We start from the raw sequence: 13,371 nt of genomic DNA, 5'->3' as shown, positions 1-13,371 counted from the left end.
GTTTTCTGGAATTCATAAATTCCAATGCCTTGGATCAACTTATCCACACTCCCACCAGGGGCAGCAATATCCTAGACCTGGTCATTACCAACATGGGTGACTGGAATTCCACACCACAGGTTAATTCCTCGTTGGTCAGATCCGAGCACAAGCTAATCAGCCTAGACATCCACATCCCGCCCCCACCCCCCATTAGGGAAACCACCCTAAAACATTTCTCCAAAGCCAACTTCACGCTTCTTAAGACAGAAGTGGCAAACTTCACAACACCCATGCAGATGGACAATAGAGGTACTACTGCTGAATCCTACACAAATGCACTTTATGAGCACTTACACACGTGTTACAGCACAATGGCACTAAATATACAGAACCAACTGATACTGCCAACATCCTGGCAGTGCTAACTTTACCCCCCCCCCCTCCATAAAGGGTCCATCTCTATACCAGAAGAATGCAAAGTTCCTGTAATGCACAGGTAAAAACCACAGGTATGAGTGTTTGTATTAGTGAGTTTTACCTCCAGAGACATTGTGTAAATACATGTCTTGCATATTGTATTTGTTTCTCTGAGGATTAAATGGTTGTCAGTGAACATCAGACAGTTGTTACTTTATCTGAAGATAACCATATGCACCATACTGGTTGAGGAGAAATTCGGAAAGTGCATATCCATGATGTCAGGTCATTTAATGGGGGGGCTACAAGGGTGCAGTGCATGAGTGGTTAATAGTGGGCTGCCTAAGGGTGCTTTTGGGGCTACACTCTAGGCTATATAATGCTAAATTCAAGGTGCAGTGCTCTTCAATGTGCAGACTAGCTGCTCTGTGTTACTCAATGTGCAGACTAGCTGCTCTGTGTTACTCAATGTGCAGACTAGCTGCTCTGTGTTACTCAATGTGCAGACTAGCTGCTCTGTGTTACTCAATGTGCAGACTAGCTGTTCTGTGTTACTCAGTGTGCAGACTAGCTGCTCTGTGTTCCTCAATGTGCAGACTAGCTGTTCTGTGTTACTCAGTGTGCAGACTAGCTGCTCTGTGTTACTCAGTGTGCAGGCTAGCTGCTCTGTGTTACTCAATGTGCAGACTAGCTGCTCTGTGTTACTCAATGTGCAGACTAGCTGCTCTGTGTTACTCAATGTGCAGACTAGTTGTTCTGTGTTACTCAGTGTGCAGACTAGCTGCTGTGTGTTCCTCAATGTGCAGACTAGCTGCTCTGTGTTACTCAATGTGCAGACTAGCTGCTCTGTGTTACTCAATGTGCAGACTAGGTGCTCTGTGTTACTCAATGTGCAGGCTAGCTGCTCTGTGTTCCTCAATGTGCAGACTAGCTGTTCTGTGTTACTCAGTGTGCAGACTAGCTGCACTGTACTCCTCAATGTGCAGGCTAGTTGCACTGTGTTACTCAATATGCAGAGTAGTTGCCCTACACTCACTGAGTTTGGTAGAGTTTCAGAAGTGGTTTTATTGGAAAAATGTGGTGTCTAGGTGTCTGTGTCTATACAGGGCATCACTAAACACTGCTGCAAGATGGGTAGCAGTGTGCAAATGCAGCAAATTTATAAAGGTACTTAAAACCCAGGGAACTGGATTCTAAGTTCACTGGCCAATAAAACGACTAAACTTCTAGCTTTCTTATATGTTTCACAGTTTAGATAGAAAAGGCTACCACCTACTGCCATTAGATGGACTAGGAGATATATAATGGATTAAACTGACAATACATTTGTAAAGTATACAATAAGGTAAAGAAGTACATTTAAGGAAGATATACATAAGCAATAAAGGTAGAGAAAACAGGTATTGTACACTGTATGCAAAATGTAGGATATTTGGTTACTTTTGAAGTCAAATATAGTTTTAGGGCTTGAATTCATAGGTTCATAGGTAAGTACTAGGCCACCTGCCCTTGTGGTCCATTTTAAGCTGAGCCAGTTTCCCTTTTTGTGCTTAAAATAACCAATCCCACTTGGTTATATACTGGCTTTTCCCATAACATGGTCAATAATTACATATTACTCCACATGAGAATAACTGGGACCATAACATAGATAATTGGAGGGGACCCATGTTAGGGATAAAGGAATTAGGAGCTGCCACTATCCATTAGTAGTGCAGGGAGCAGTTCTGGGGTAATATTTATGTTTCCCATCCATAGATCTAAGTTTCACTTGGATATGGACAGGGATGAACTTTGTTTTTTTGGATAAGAAGTTTGTTTCATGATAGCGGTATACTCTGTGAGATATACTGTCTCTCCAAACTGCTCTCTCATAGCTCTCAATGAATCAGGGACAAATCTTAACTGAATCAGGGAAAAATCCAGAAATAATCAGGGACAATTAGGGACACACTTAAAATATTAACACTATTAACTTGGAAAATTAACAGAATAAGCAAATGTGAATTAATATAGATTTTTATGAATTAAAAGAAGCCTATAACTCTAATGATTATCATTATTTATTAAGTGTAATTACCACCTTTTCTCTTCACCAGTTTTAAGTCAAATTAAGTGGGACAGGTCTAAAATTTGAGTCAAAATCAGGGAGGTCCTTAAAAATCAGGAAATTCAGGGATGGTTGAGACGTATACTGTTGATGTTGCAGAAGAGGATTAGATCACTATACTGAGTATTTCTGATGCCATTTGACTTGTAGATGTGCAGTAAATTCATCATGGGTCAGAGGATGCCTTGTATGCCAGACACACGTCACCTCTTAGCAGCCTGAGGGATACTGATTATAGTGACAGGGCTTTGAGTTGGACCGTGTAGGACATGTTTTTTGGCCTTATTTTCTTTTAGAAAGGTATCTCTGTGGGCATTTTCTACAACAGTAAACACATGCATGGTCAAAATTTAGGTCACTGTCCCCATAAGTTCCCAAATCCTGAACAAATGGGTTAATTCTTAAAAGCATATTGTCAATGTGGTAGTTTCCCTGGGGTAAATGACTTCCCAAAGGATAGAATAATGCATTTTTTGGCATTTAGTTTTAGTCAATGATATTGGCACCAGCTATTTATTTGAGACAAACCTTCCTGCAGGATGGCTAAAAAATGTAGTCAGCCAGAGCTCTTTGGTACTGGCTTTTACTTCAGAAAAGTAGATGCCAAACAGGAGAGGCCCCAGCACAGAACTCTGGGGGACTCCACCGGTAACTGATCTCTTTATGGAGGTAACTTCCCCTACTTTTATTATCTGCATCCTATCTGTCAGCCAGTTGGCAATCCAGTGGGTTAAAAAGGGGTTTATCCCCAGTTTATTTAGTTTTTATGCTATGACCGAGTTGGATATTGTGTCAAAAGCTTTGGCCAGGTTGAGGTATGCCATGTGTACCATCTTTGCCTTCATTCATTATCTGGTGACCTTTAGAGTAGCTTAGTTAATTACTCCAATAGCCAGTACAATTCAACATATAAATAAATATTCAACATATAAATAAAACACAATAAAGTATTTTTGTAATAAAAATCACACAAAAATGTTTCATACATTGAGTCTTTCGCCCTGAAGTTTTGTAACTGCAGTTTTGAAAGTCAAAGAATGCCATCCATGCCTATATGCCTATCTATTATATAATTTTTCTCTTACTTTTCTACCCTTTCCAAAATGTACAAGATTAGTGAATTAAAATGGAATGATCTTGTATTTCTGCCTGTTGTTTGCAACATTGCAGGAAAATTCCAGTTGTAATCCCACAGGAAACTTCCACGGCAACATGTTTTGATACAAGAAAAGGTTAATTAAGGCTGACTTTCGGTCCAGAGTTCAACATTCCTTCAAAAATAAACTATTAAATCTATCTGCCTTGTGTTAAGAACTGTGAGAGTTTTAACCAGTTTAAATCCTCAAGTGTTAGGCAGAGGTACAAATTTGGCAATTATCTTTAACTTCAGTTTTTCATTTTACAGTGCTCTCTGTTGTTATCTTTTGTTCTCTAATGCTCTCTATATTGTGAATTGTATCTTTTTAGACTCAAAGATCTCTCTCTTTCTCTGTTGTATATTATATATGTTTATATCTGTTTATATTGTTGCAATTTTTGCCTGGGTTGAGACTAAAATAAGTTAGTTATGCTCAGCTCCTTAACTGGTGAACAAATTCAAATAAATAAATAAATAAATAAATAAATAAATAAATATGAAGTCTATCAAACATATGGTAACTCACAGTATATAGGGAAAAGCCATAAGGAGAGTGTTTCATATTACTCAAATAAAATTACTTACGTGTTAGAGCCCTTGCACTAATAGGACTGCTGAAAGTGTTATTGAGAACAGAATAAAGGTTGAGACTGTATTCCAGGCCTGGTTCTAGCTTCTCAATTGTAGCATTGTTATATTCTCCTAGCAACCGCAGTTCCAGATGTTGTCCACTGTCCCGCACTGGCTCATAGGTGATGACATATTCTGCTATGCCAGAAGGTCCCTCCCAATCCAGGCTGATAGTTTTATCCGTGATACCATACAAATGCAGATCCCTGGGAGGAGAAACTGCAAAAAAGAAAATACATTAATGCTTTGTTTAACTGAGCATAGTACTGACAATTCTGAAAGAGAGATACTTAAGAGCAACATGGTGAAAGTGAGGATTCCCTCAAATGGTGAATGACTATGCAATGCTGCTTTACAACAGTTGTATGGTTTATCAATATCTATGTTTGGTAAAAAGTGACAAAATGCACATCTAAAATAAAGTGTCTAGCAAAGGCCTATGATTATCCTTAGTTTTGGCCCCAAATAACTCCAATTTTGATGCAGTATCTACTGGGTATACTGCGTTTACAAACATACAGACAAAGAAAAGAAGATTTTATAGCCTCCTACATGTGCTGTTAGATAAGTTTAACGGGGATAGGTGGGTTACTTACTGTGTTTGGTCAGTAGTTTCATGCTTCATGCATTGTAAGATATATGATTTTATGACATAATAGCATGGCAAACTAAATGTGCCTAATACAGTTCAGAACAGTATGCATCAAATGGTGGATGGAGTGCAATAGTTTACAAATACTGTACTTGTAACACTAAATTATATTACCAGGAAAAGCTATATGAGATAACATCTGCTGCTTTAAGTCATAATATGACTAGCTCAAAGAAACTGTATTCCCAAGAATACTTTACTGTGCTTTTGTTTCACATGCAAACAAACACATGTATGTCAGCAGAAGACCTATGGATTAACCAGCCTGTCCATCTCTTGCAGTTATCCATTTAGTAATGCACCTCCATTCTCATTCCCCCCTTTTCCAGCCCTCCTATGCTTTTTTGAAGGTATATACGGATTTACTGTTTACCATATAATTAGGTAGTTCATTTCAAATAGCCTCTAACCTTTCAGCAGATTGGATGTTTCTTATAGCCTGCTTGAAGGTAGCTCCTTCAGATTAAAGATTATAGTCCTTACTTCTCCCTTGCCCAAGTCCGTTCTCTTAAAATTTAATCCCTTACACTCTCTTCTGATAATTTAGCTGGTTCAGAGAACGTAACCTCTTTCACTCCTTTCCATTGAGGGGAAAAGTTCAAGCTCTTGTAGCCTTGCTTTGCCTTTTTTTTTTCCATCCATTCCTTTTATCACCCTTTTTAGTTTCCCTTTCCCGGAATAGAACCCAGAACTGCTCACAGTATTACAGCTGTCACCTCATTTTGTACCTCGAGTGTCAAAATCATTTCCTTGTTGCTAAAATCAATGTCCATGAAGAGACAACCCAGCACTTTTTGGCTTTGGCAATTGCCATTTCACTGTGTACATGGGGATGCATTTTCTCCATTATAGCTAGTCATTTTCGTAGACTGCATTTTTAACTGTTAACCCTCCCTCAACTTATAGTCTATGCTTGGGTGAGTAAAACTCTTGTGATACAGTCAATCCATTTGGGCATTTTTTTTTTCAGGGGACTCATTTATCACCTATAATCTTCTCTAGTTCTGAATCATTCACTCAACCAGGTCAGCTAAGTTTTTATTGCCTTGAGTGTTGTCCATCATAAAACGATGGATATACCCCTATGACATTCTATTATTTACAGCCTTGAATTGTAGCATTGTTAGCTTTATCACTATCTTCTGTGTTCTTTCCTCCAATCATTTCTATTCCTCTTTCAGAATGTCATCTCTCTATTTGCAAATAAGTCTTCTGGGAGGATTCAGAAAAAGGCCTTTCTGAATTCATTGTAAATGTCTGCCAGGTATCATGTGTCAACTTCCTTTGCATTTGCATAACTTGATTAGGTTAGACTAATAAGACCTGTTCTCTATTAAACAATGTTCGTATGTGCCTCGAATAGACTATCCCCCAGGAAACTCAAAGCTGCTCCCACAGTAATTTTTCTATTGTCTTCCTTGCTGGTAAGCTCAGGCTCAGATACTTGAAGATTCCTGGGTTGCTTCTGCCTCTCGTTTACATAGAAGTACTACTATGACCTTTTTGGGTCTATATTAGAAGAGCATAAAACATAAAAGTCAAAGTCTGAAAACAACGAAGTTACGGAACAGCGTTTTTTTTCCAAGGGAAATAAATCGCTGGGTTGTTCTTGGAACTTTGCTGTTTTCTCCACTGTGGTGTGATCTCTGAGTTGGTATATTTAAGTAGGGAGGTGTGGTGGGCGAAGCCCCTACTTTATTTTGTCTTTATAATTTTTTTTTTGGAACAACGATTTTTTTCATTGGGAAAAAAATCGCTGTTCCGTAACTTTGCTGTTTTCAGACTTTAGGTTTTACATGTCGACGAAAGAGTGCTCGCTCATTCATCATTTCATTCTTCTAATATAGACCCAGCCTTTTTGCATTTGCTAAGGACCTTATCTTTGGCCACTGATTCACTAAACAGTGGTGCAAGAGGCTCTGCTAACACAATGACTAGATGTTTAAGTATGCTATTTTGTTTTTTTACACTAGGACCTTGATCATATTTTCTGTATGAAAACCTAAAGTTTTTTCTTATCTTCATTAACTTCTTTAGTTTTGGGTCAGTCTTGCTTTACCCCTTATATTTTTGAAGAAGCATTTATTACCTTTTCAACGATCCACAGGTTCCTTCCTTGCTTTTGATTTGTCGCTTATGATCATTTTAGATGCTGTCTCTCTAGCATCCTCATAATTCTGCCTTACTTTTCAATTGCTTGTGTGTGTGTGTGTGTGTGTGTGTGTGTGTGTGTGTGTGTGTGTGTGTGTGTGTGTGTGTGTGTATATATATATATATATATATATATATATATATATATATATATATATATATATATATATATATATATATACATACATACATACACACTTTTACACTTATTAGCACTGTGGTTTTTGCCTTCCTTTTGCCTTTCTATTATTCAGACCCTTTATATATATATATTCTTTCTGTTGTTTTTCAGTATAACTCTAATTCTTTCTTGGTGCTCAGCTGTTAACCACTCTCTTTACAGCCTCGTAAAGCGTCCACTATCAATTTCCCCACTTTTTCATCATTATCCTTCCTGTACTCCCAAGCTTTAATCTTGTTTTTTCTGCTTTTCTCTTTATTTCTTAGCATATAAACAGCGCAGTTGATCACTGTCAGTCAGAGTTGTCTTTATTTCCACCCTTAGCATGCCTTCTGCATTGCTTAAACATGTCATCTCATGCATTGGCATTCCTTGTGTCCTGGTGCACTATAGTTCTGAGTCTGTCTTGGACAGTCAACTCTTCTGTCTCATTTTTCCTTTCTACACTCGATATTGAAATACATCCAGTCTATTTCTGGGAAAACAAAGTCTCCAGGCACCATTTGGTTTTATTCTTCATGTGCATAGCATTGCTATCACTTATCTGTCATCTTTTTGTGGCATTCAGTAGCCAGTAGGTAGAATTTGAAAACCAGGATTGCAACTGTTCCAGCTTTACCTAGACTCCTAACTTTCATGTGCTTCATGTCAACTTTACTACGTGATAATAACAGTCCCTGTGAAATTCCTTACTTTCATGTGACTTTGAAATTATCTCTCAGATGGAACACTGAAGCCCAAATAAAGGTCTGCTTGTTCATAAAGGCTACTGACGTAGTAAGGTTTCACTCACAATTCAAAGTATTGATAACAGCTTTTCATATTAATACTAAATTACAATCCCAATGCTTTTATTGTATTATTTTCTTGCTGAAGAAAGTTTGCCTATATTATTCTGCTAATAGTGGGTAATGCCACTATACAAATATTAGCAAACTTCTTGGATATTCATAAATTACTGAACTACTTAAATAACAGTAAGTTGCTAAATAAAAAAAGTAAAATGATCTGGTAGAGAGGGATACATTTCACTTTTTCAAACTTTAGACAAGCTTTTGGGAAAAAAAACACTTCCTTGTTTCAGTTATAAAAACTTTCTTCAAAACATTTCATCAAATTTGTATTAACTACAATTAATATGCAACAGTCATGACCTAGCAAATGAAGAACACAATTTGTTTTCATTTAAAAAGAAAACAACATTTTTTATAAAGTAAAAACTTTCTGGAACATTTTAGTTTTAAAGTATATTATTTCTTAAAAATGTTCAGATTTAAAAAATTGCAGGAACTTACTGAGCAATGTGCTGAGTGTTGATGTACAACATAGCACAGTGTAAAGACTGACATTCATTTCTTCATAGAGAGTAGTATGAAGCAACCTAATGCTTGTCATTTCATTCAGAGTTAGATTTCAATACAACTTGCTCAAAGTGTAAGATACTATGCAATGTTTGTGAATATTTACATGCACAGACAATCCCAAAAGAAAGTTGGCTCAGTGTACATTCTAATCAAGCAATGCAGATAAAAATGAGGGATGGCTGAAGGGTATGTGTGATTCCACAAACTATCTGGGCCATTTTAAAACTTAAGTATAAACTGGCATGTAAATAAATAGTCTCCCGCCAATCAAATGAAGTAATCCATTTTACAATAAACTGGAGTGAATGTACACCCCTCCCTGTCTATCATATTTCCCTCACTCTTAAGTATGTATAAAATAAATATATATTTAGCTATATCCTCTCGTTCTCCCTCTGTGTGTGTGTGTGTGTATATATATATATATATATATATATATATATATATATATATATATATATATATATATACATATATATGTATAAACACACACACACACACACACACACACACACACACACACACACACACACACACACACACACACACACACACACACATGTGAAGTTGTATTTGTTGAATGTGCACATTGTCTGACCACACATAATCAAACAAATCTCAGTGAATCACACCTTAGTGAATAAAAGATAAGGCTTGCCCTCCGGCAGCACCCATGGTAGCTCTTGCTAGGGAGTTTTCAGTAAGATTTTTCTTCTGATTAGGTGCAATCTGGCAATGTGTTGGGTCAATGAAGAAAAAAGAGAATTGTGTGTGCATGCATATGCGAATATATTAATTTTTATTGCTTATATTTATCGGGAAAGTCCACCAGGATTCTAGATCCATTTTCTATGGTGGCTAAGGGAAAAAGTCTCCAAGATGAGAAAGATAAATCAAAAATTACATGAGCATGTGAATGATTAGCAGAAAAAAAGAATACTTTTCACAGACAGTTCTCAAAATTACAGTAAGAAATTGTCTGTGTTAAACTATTAACACCTTAACACCAAAAGTATAGTAATAGTGAAACAGCACCAGAAACAGCTAACATCAAATTTTAGAATAATGTATTAATCACTGGAAGAAAACAGATGGCATGAAAAAAAAAATAAAAAAAAGCTAACCTGATGCAGATCAGTCTCTCTCTTTCTACATATCTATCTATAGCTATAATATATTTACCAGTGGTCCCAAAATGGTAGGCCATTAAAATATATAAAAAGTTCAAAGGAATCCAGCACTCAAGAAAGAATATTGAACATAGATCCACAGTTCTTTACTCAGATTAGTTCAAAAAGTACAGTTGTGTACACTTACCATAAATGTAGATGTTCGCGCGTATTCACTGTTGCAGTTATTACATTTGGGTTATACGCTTGCAGTAGCCCTCAGTCAGCCTGATTAACAAAGTCTTGGGTCTTACGTCGGTTGCTGTCCCTTCTTCCATGATGTCAGGTCGTCAGGGGTATAAAACATGCAGCCGACGCCATAACGTCAGTTTTTCTTGCCCCAGATGTCAGGTGCCCCCTAATGGGAAGCAATTAAATATATAAAAATACAAGGATATACCTCTGACAAAAAAGCAAATACACCAACAAGCTTTTGAGCATAGTAGAGGAAAGTAGAGGTATAGCCAAAAGAAGTTAGGGGGCTGGAGGGAGGGTAACCAGGACTGCAACAGTGAATATACTTGAACATCTACATTTATGGTAAGTGTACACAACTGTACTATGTTCTTTGTGTTTCACTGTTGCAGTCATTACATTTGGGTAGATTCCCAAAGCTAAGGTTGGGAGGAGGAATTTAAGTAGCATTTGAATGCAATGGCCTCTCCATTTAGAAATGGTTTGCTTTGAAATAGCCTTCCCCTTTTTCCCTGCAGCAAATGACACCAGCAGTTGTTCAGAATTCCTTTGAGGTTTAGTCCTGTCCAAGTAGAATCTATGTTATCTGTGCACATCCAAGGAGTACAGAATCCATCCCCCTTTGTTCTATGGATTAGGAAAGGTGGTTGGCAAATGAATGGACTGATTAAGAGCCACACTGGATTGGTTCTGAGGGACACCCTGTCCGCATGAAAGATGATGAAAGGCTCCGCTGATATAAGGGCTTGTAATTCAGATTCCCTTCTTGCTGAAGTGATTGCTAAAAGGAATGCTGTTTTCCACGAAAGAAATTTTAAATCTGCAGTAGCAGCTGGCTCGAAAGGAGGAAGAGTGAGTTTCTCCAAGACAAAGTTAAGGTCCCAGGCTGGAGTTGGAGCTCTCCTTGGTGGCGTTAAATTTTTCGCCCCTCTGAGGAACTGCTTGAGCAGTGGATGGGAGAAGAGGGGAGGTTCTGTGTTATAATGAGCTGAAATGGCAGAGGCGTGAATTTTGATGGAAGAAAAGGACAAGCCCTTGTGAAGCATCTCAGTTAAGTATTGTAAAATCAGAGGTAAATTGGGCACTGCTGTGCTCATCCCTTGAGATTGGTTCCTGGTAAAAAATTTTTTCCATTTTGCAGTATAAGATTTTCTAGTACTAGGCCTCCTAGCCTCTAAAATGATATCCATCACTGATTTACTGTGGGATGGTAAAGGAAAGATTAGGTAATTAGCCAGGCTGCTAGGTTCAGGGTTTGAAGCTGAGGGTGCAGAATATGGTTCTCCTGCTGAGACAACAGGGAAGGTGTCTGAGGCAGGTGCCATGGGGCCAACCATGTGGAAGAGGGGGTACCAGTGTTGGTGTGGCCAGTCTCATGCAATCAAAATCATCCTTGGCTTGTCCTGTTTGATCTTTTGTAGTACTTTGGAGAGCAGAGGCAGAGGAGGAAAGGCATAAACTGATAGGTTTTTCCAGCTGAAGGTCAGAGCATCCACTTTCCAAGCTTGCTTGTGGGTAATCCTTGTGCAAAATTTGTCCAATTGATAGTTCTGGGGGGTGGCAAACAGGTCTATATCTGGACTCCCCCATTTGCTTGTCAACACGTTGAAAATCCTTGGTTCCAGTTTCCACTTGTGTGGTTCCATGAGGTTTCTGCCAGTGTATTTAGTTTTCCTGGCAAGAATTGAGCTTGTATATTCACGTGGTAGCCCAAGGCTGTGTTCTACAATGCCATGGCTAGTCTGCAGAGGGGGTAAGAATGCGTACCCCCCTGCTTGTTTATGTACCACATAACACTGGTGTTGTCCGTCTTTACCATTAGTTGTCCTGGAAAAATGTGATCCTTGAAGGCTGTCAGAGCATTCTGTACAGCTAACATTTCTTTTTGATTGATATGCAGGTGCATTTGACTTGGGTTCCATTTGCCCTGAATGCACTTCCCTGCCAGGTGAACCCCCCATGCATAGTCTGATGCATCTGTTGTTAGGGTTTGGGTGGCAGGGGGTAGTGTGAATTGTAATCCCTTGTTTTGGTGGCAGTCCTCTGCCCACCAAAGGAACTCTAGGCATAGGCGAGGTATAATAGAATCATTGCTTCTAGATCCTGAGAGTGTTGACACCATAGGCTTTTTAGATACCATTGTAGTTTCCTCATATGCAGTCTTGCATATGGAATTAGGAGAATGCAGGAGGCCATGAACCCCAAGGCTTGCAGAATTTGCCTTGCAGATAGCAGGGTTTTTGTGGCCACTTGTTTGAAGTAGGTTGTCAAATGAATCTGTTTCTCTGGCATGAGGAAAGCCATCCGGGAAGTTGTATTCAAGCTTGCTCTCAGGAATGTAATTTGTTGACAGGGTACCAGGTGTGATTTATTTTCATTTATGGTATACCCCAGACAAGTCAGCACCCTTTGTACAAAGGCCAGATGATTCAAAAGTATGTCCTGGCTTTCTGCCTGACTTAGACAATTGTCCAGGTATGGGTACATTTGAATATTTCTTTGTCTGCAAAATACAATAACTGGGGCTAGGCACTTTGTGAATACCCTGGGTGCAGTAGATAAGCCAAAGGGCAGTGCAGAGAATTGATAATGCGTGTTGCCTGCTTTGAAGCGTAGGTATCTTCTGCAGGATTCCCTGATAGGGATGTGCAGGTATGCTTCTTTTAAATCTAATATTGCCAACCAAGCATCCTTGCCTAGCATAGGAAGCAACTGATGAAGAGCCAGCATCTTGAATTTTGGAATCACCAAAAAGGTGTTTAGAGTAGAAAGGTCCAGGATAGGATACCATGAATTGTCTTTTCTGGGTACCAGGAAATGTCTTGAATAGAAACCTTGTCCCTTTTCCTCTTCTGGTACCAACTGAATAGCCCCCATGTTTAAGAGAGAAAGTACTTGCTTTTGGTTCATAGGTTCATAGGTTCATACTAGGCTATCTGCCCTAGGGCATTTATAAGCCTAGCCAGAATGTGTTTGGCTTTTGCCACCCATTTTAAATTTATTTTGCTATGCCCTTTTTCGAGGTTAGTATACTGTGCCTCTGTCTAACAGTGACACAGAAGTGATACCCGGGGTAAACCTACGATCTCCCATCCACTCATCAAGATTCCTCTTGAAGAGAGTCAATGAGGGACTCTGCCTAACCTGGATTGGGATTTTATTCCAGAGTGAAGGGAGCCTCTGGGTTATGAATCTGTCCCTCCAGCATGCCCTATTTATTTCAGTGCTGAGGTTCAAGTCTCTCGAACGCATAGCTCGATGGGATTTGGATTTTCTGAGGTGCAGCATGTCCATTAATTCCGGGTTGGACATGGCTTTATACGTCAGGCACAGATCGCCTCTGAACAGGCGGTATGCCACTGAGTAGAGCTGGAGTTTCTTT

The 13,371-nt window shown here is 38.8% G+C and overlaps 1 protein-coding gene across 3 annotated transcripts in view; it reads right to left on the bottom strand.

Moving 5' to 3' along the window:
* TNR (tenascin R) overlaps positions 1 to 13,371 on the bottom strand; it is a 5,843,683-nt gene that overhangs the window by 909,421 nt on the left and 4,920,891 nt on the right. For all 3 annotated transcript variants that reach the window (XM_044085960.1, XM_044085961.1, XM_044085962.1), the window contains exon 12: positions 4,233 to 4,496. In XM_044085960.1, the coding sequence (XP_043941895.1) occupies positions 4,233 to 4,496 (264 nt within the window). The remainder of the gene's footprint in view (positions 1 to 4,232; positions 4,497 to 13,371) is intronic.

Source organism: Protopterus annectens, chromosome 10.part0 (genome assembly GCF_019279795.1).
Source record: "Protopterus annectens isolate FY-2018-M chromosome 10.part0, PAN1.0, whole genome shotgun sequence".
Classification (NCBI taxonomy): domain Eukaryota; kingdom Metazoa; phylum Chordata; order Ceratodontiformes; family Protopteridae; genus Protopterus; species Protopterus annectens.
The sequence above is the reverse complement of the archived record's forward strand: the minus strand, read 5'-3'. Positions and strand labels throughout refer to the sequence as shown.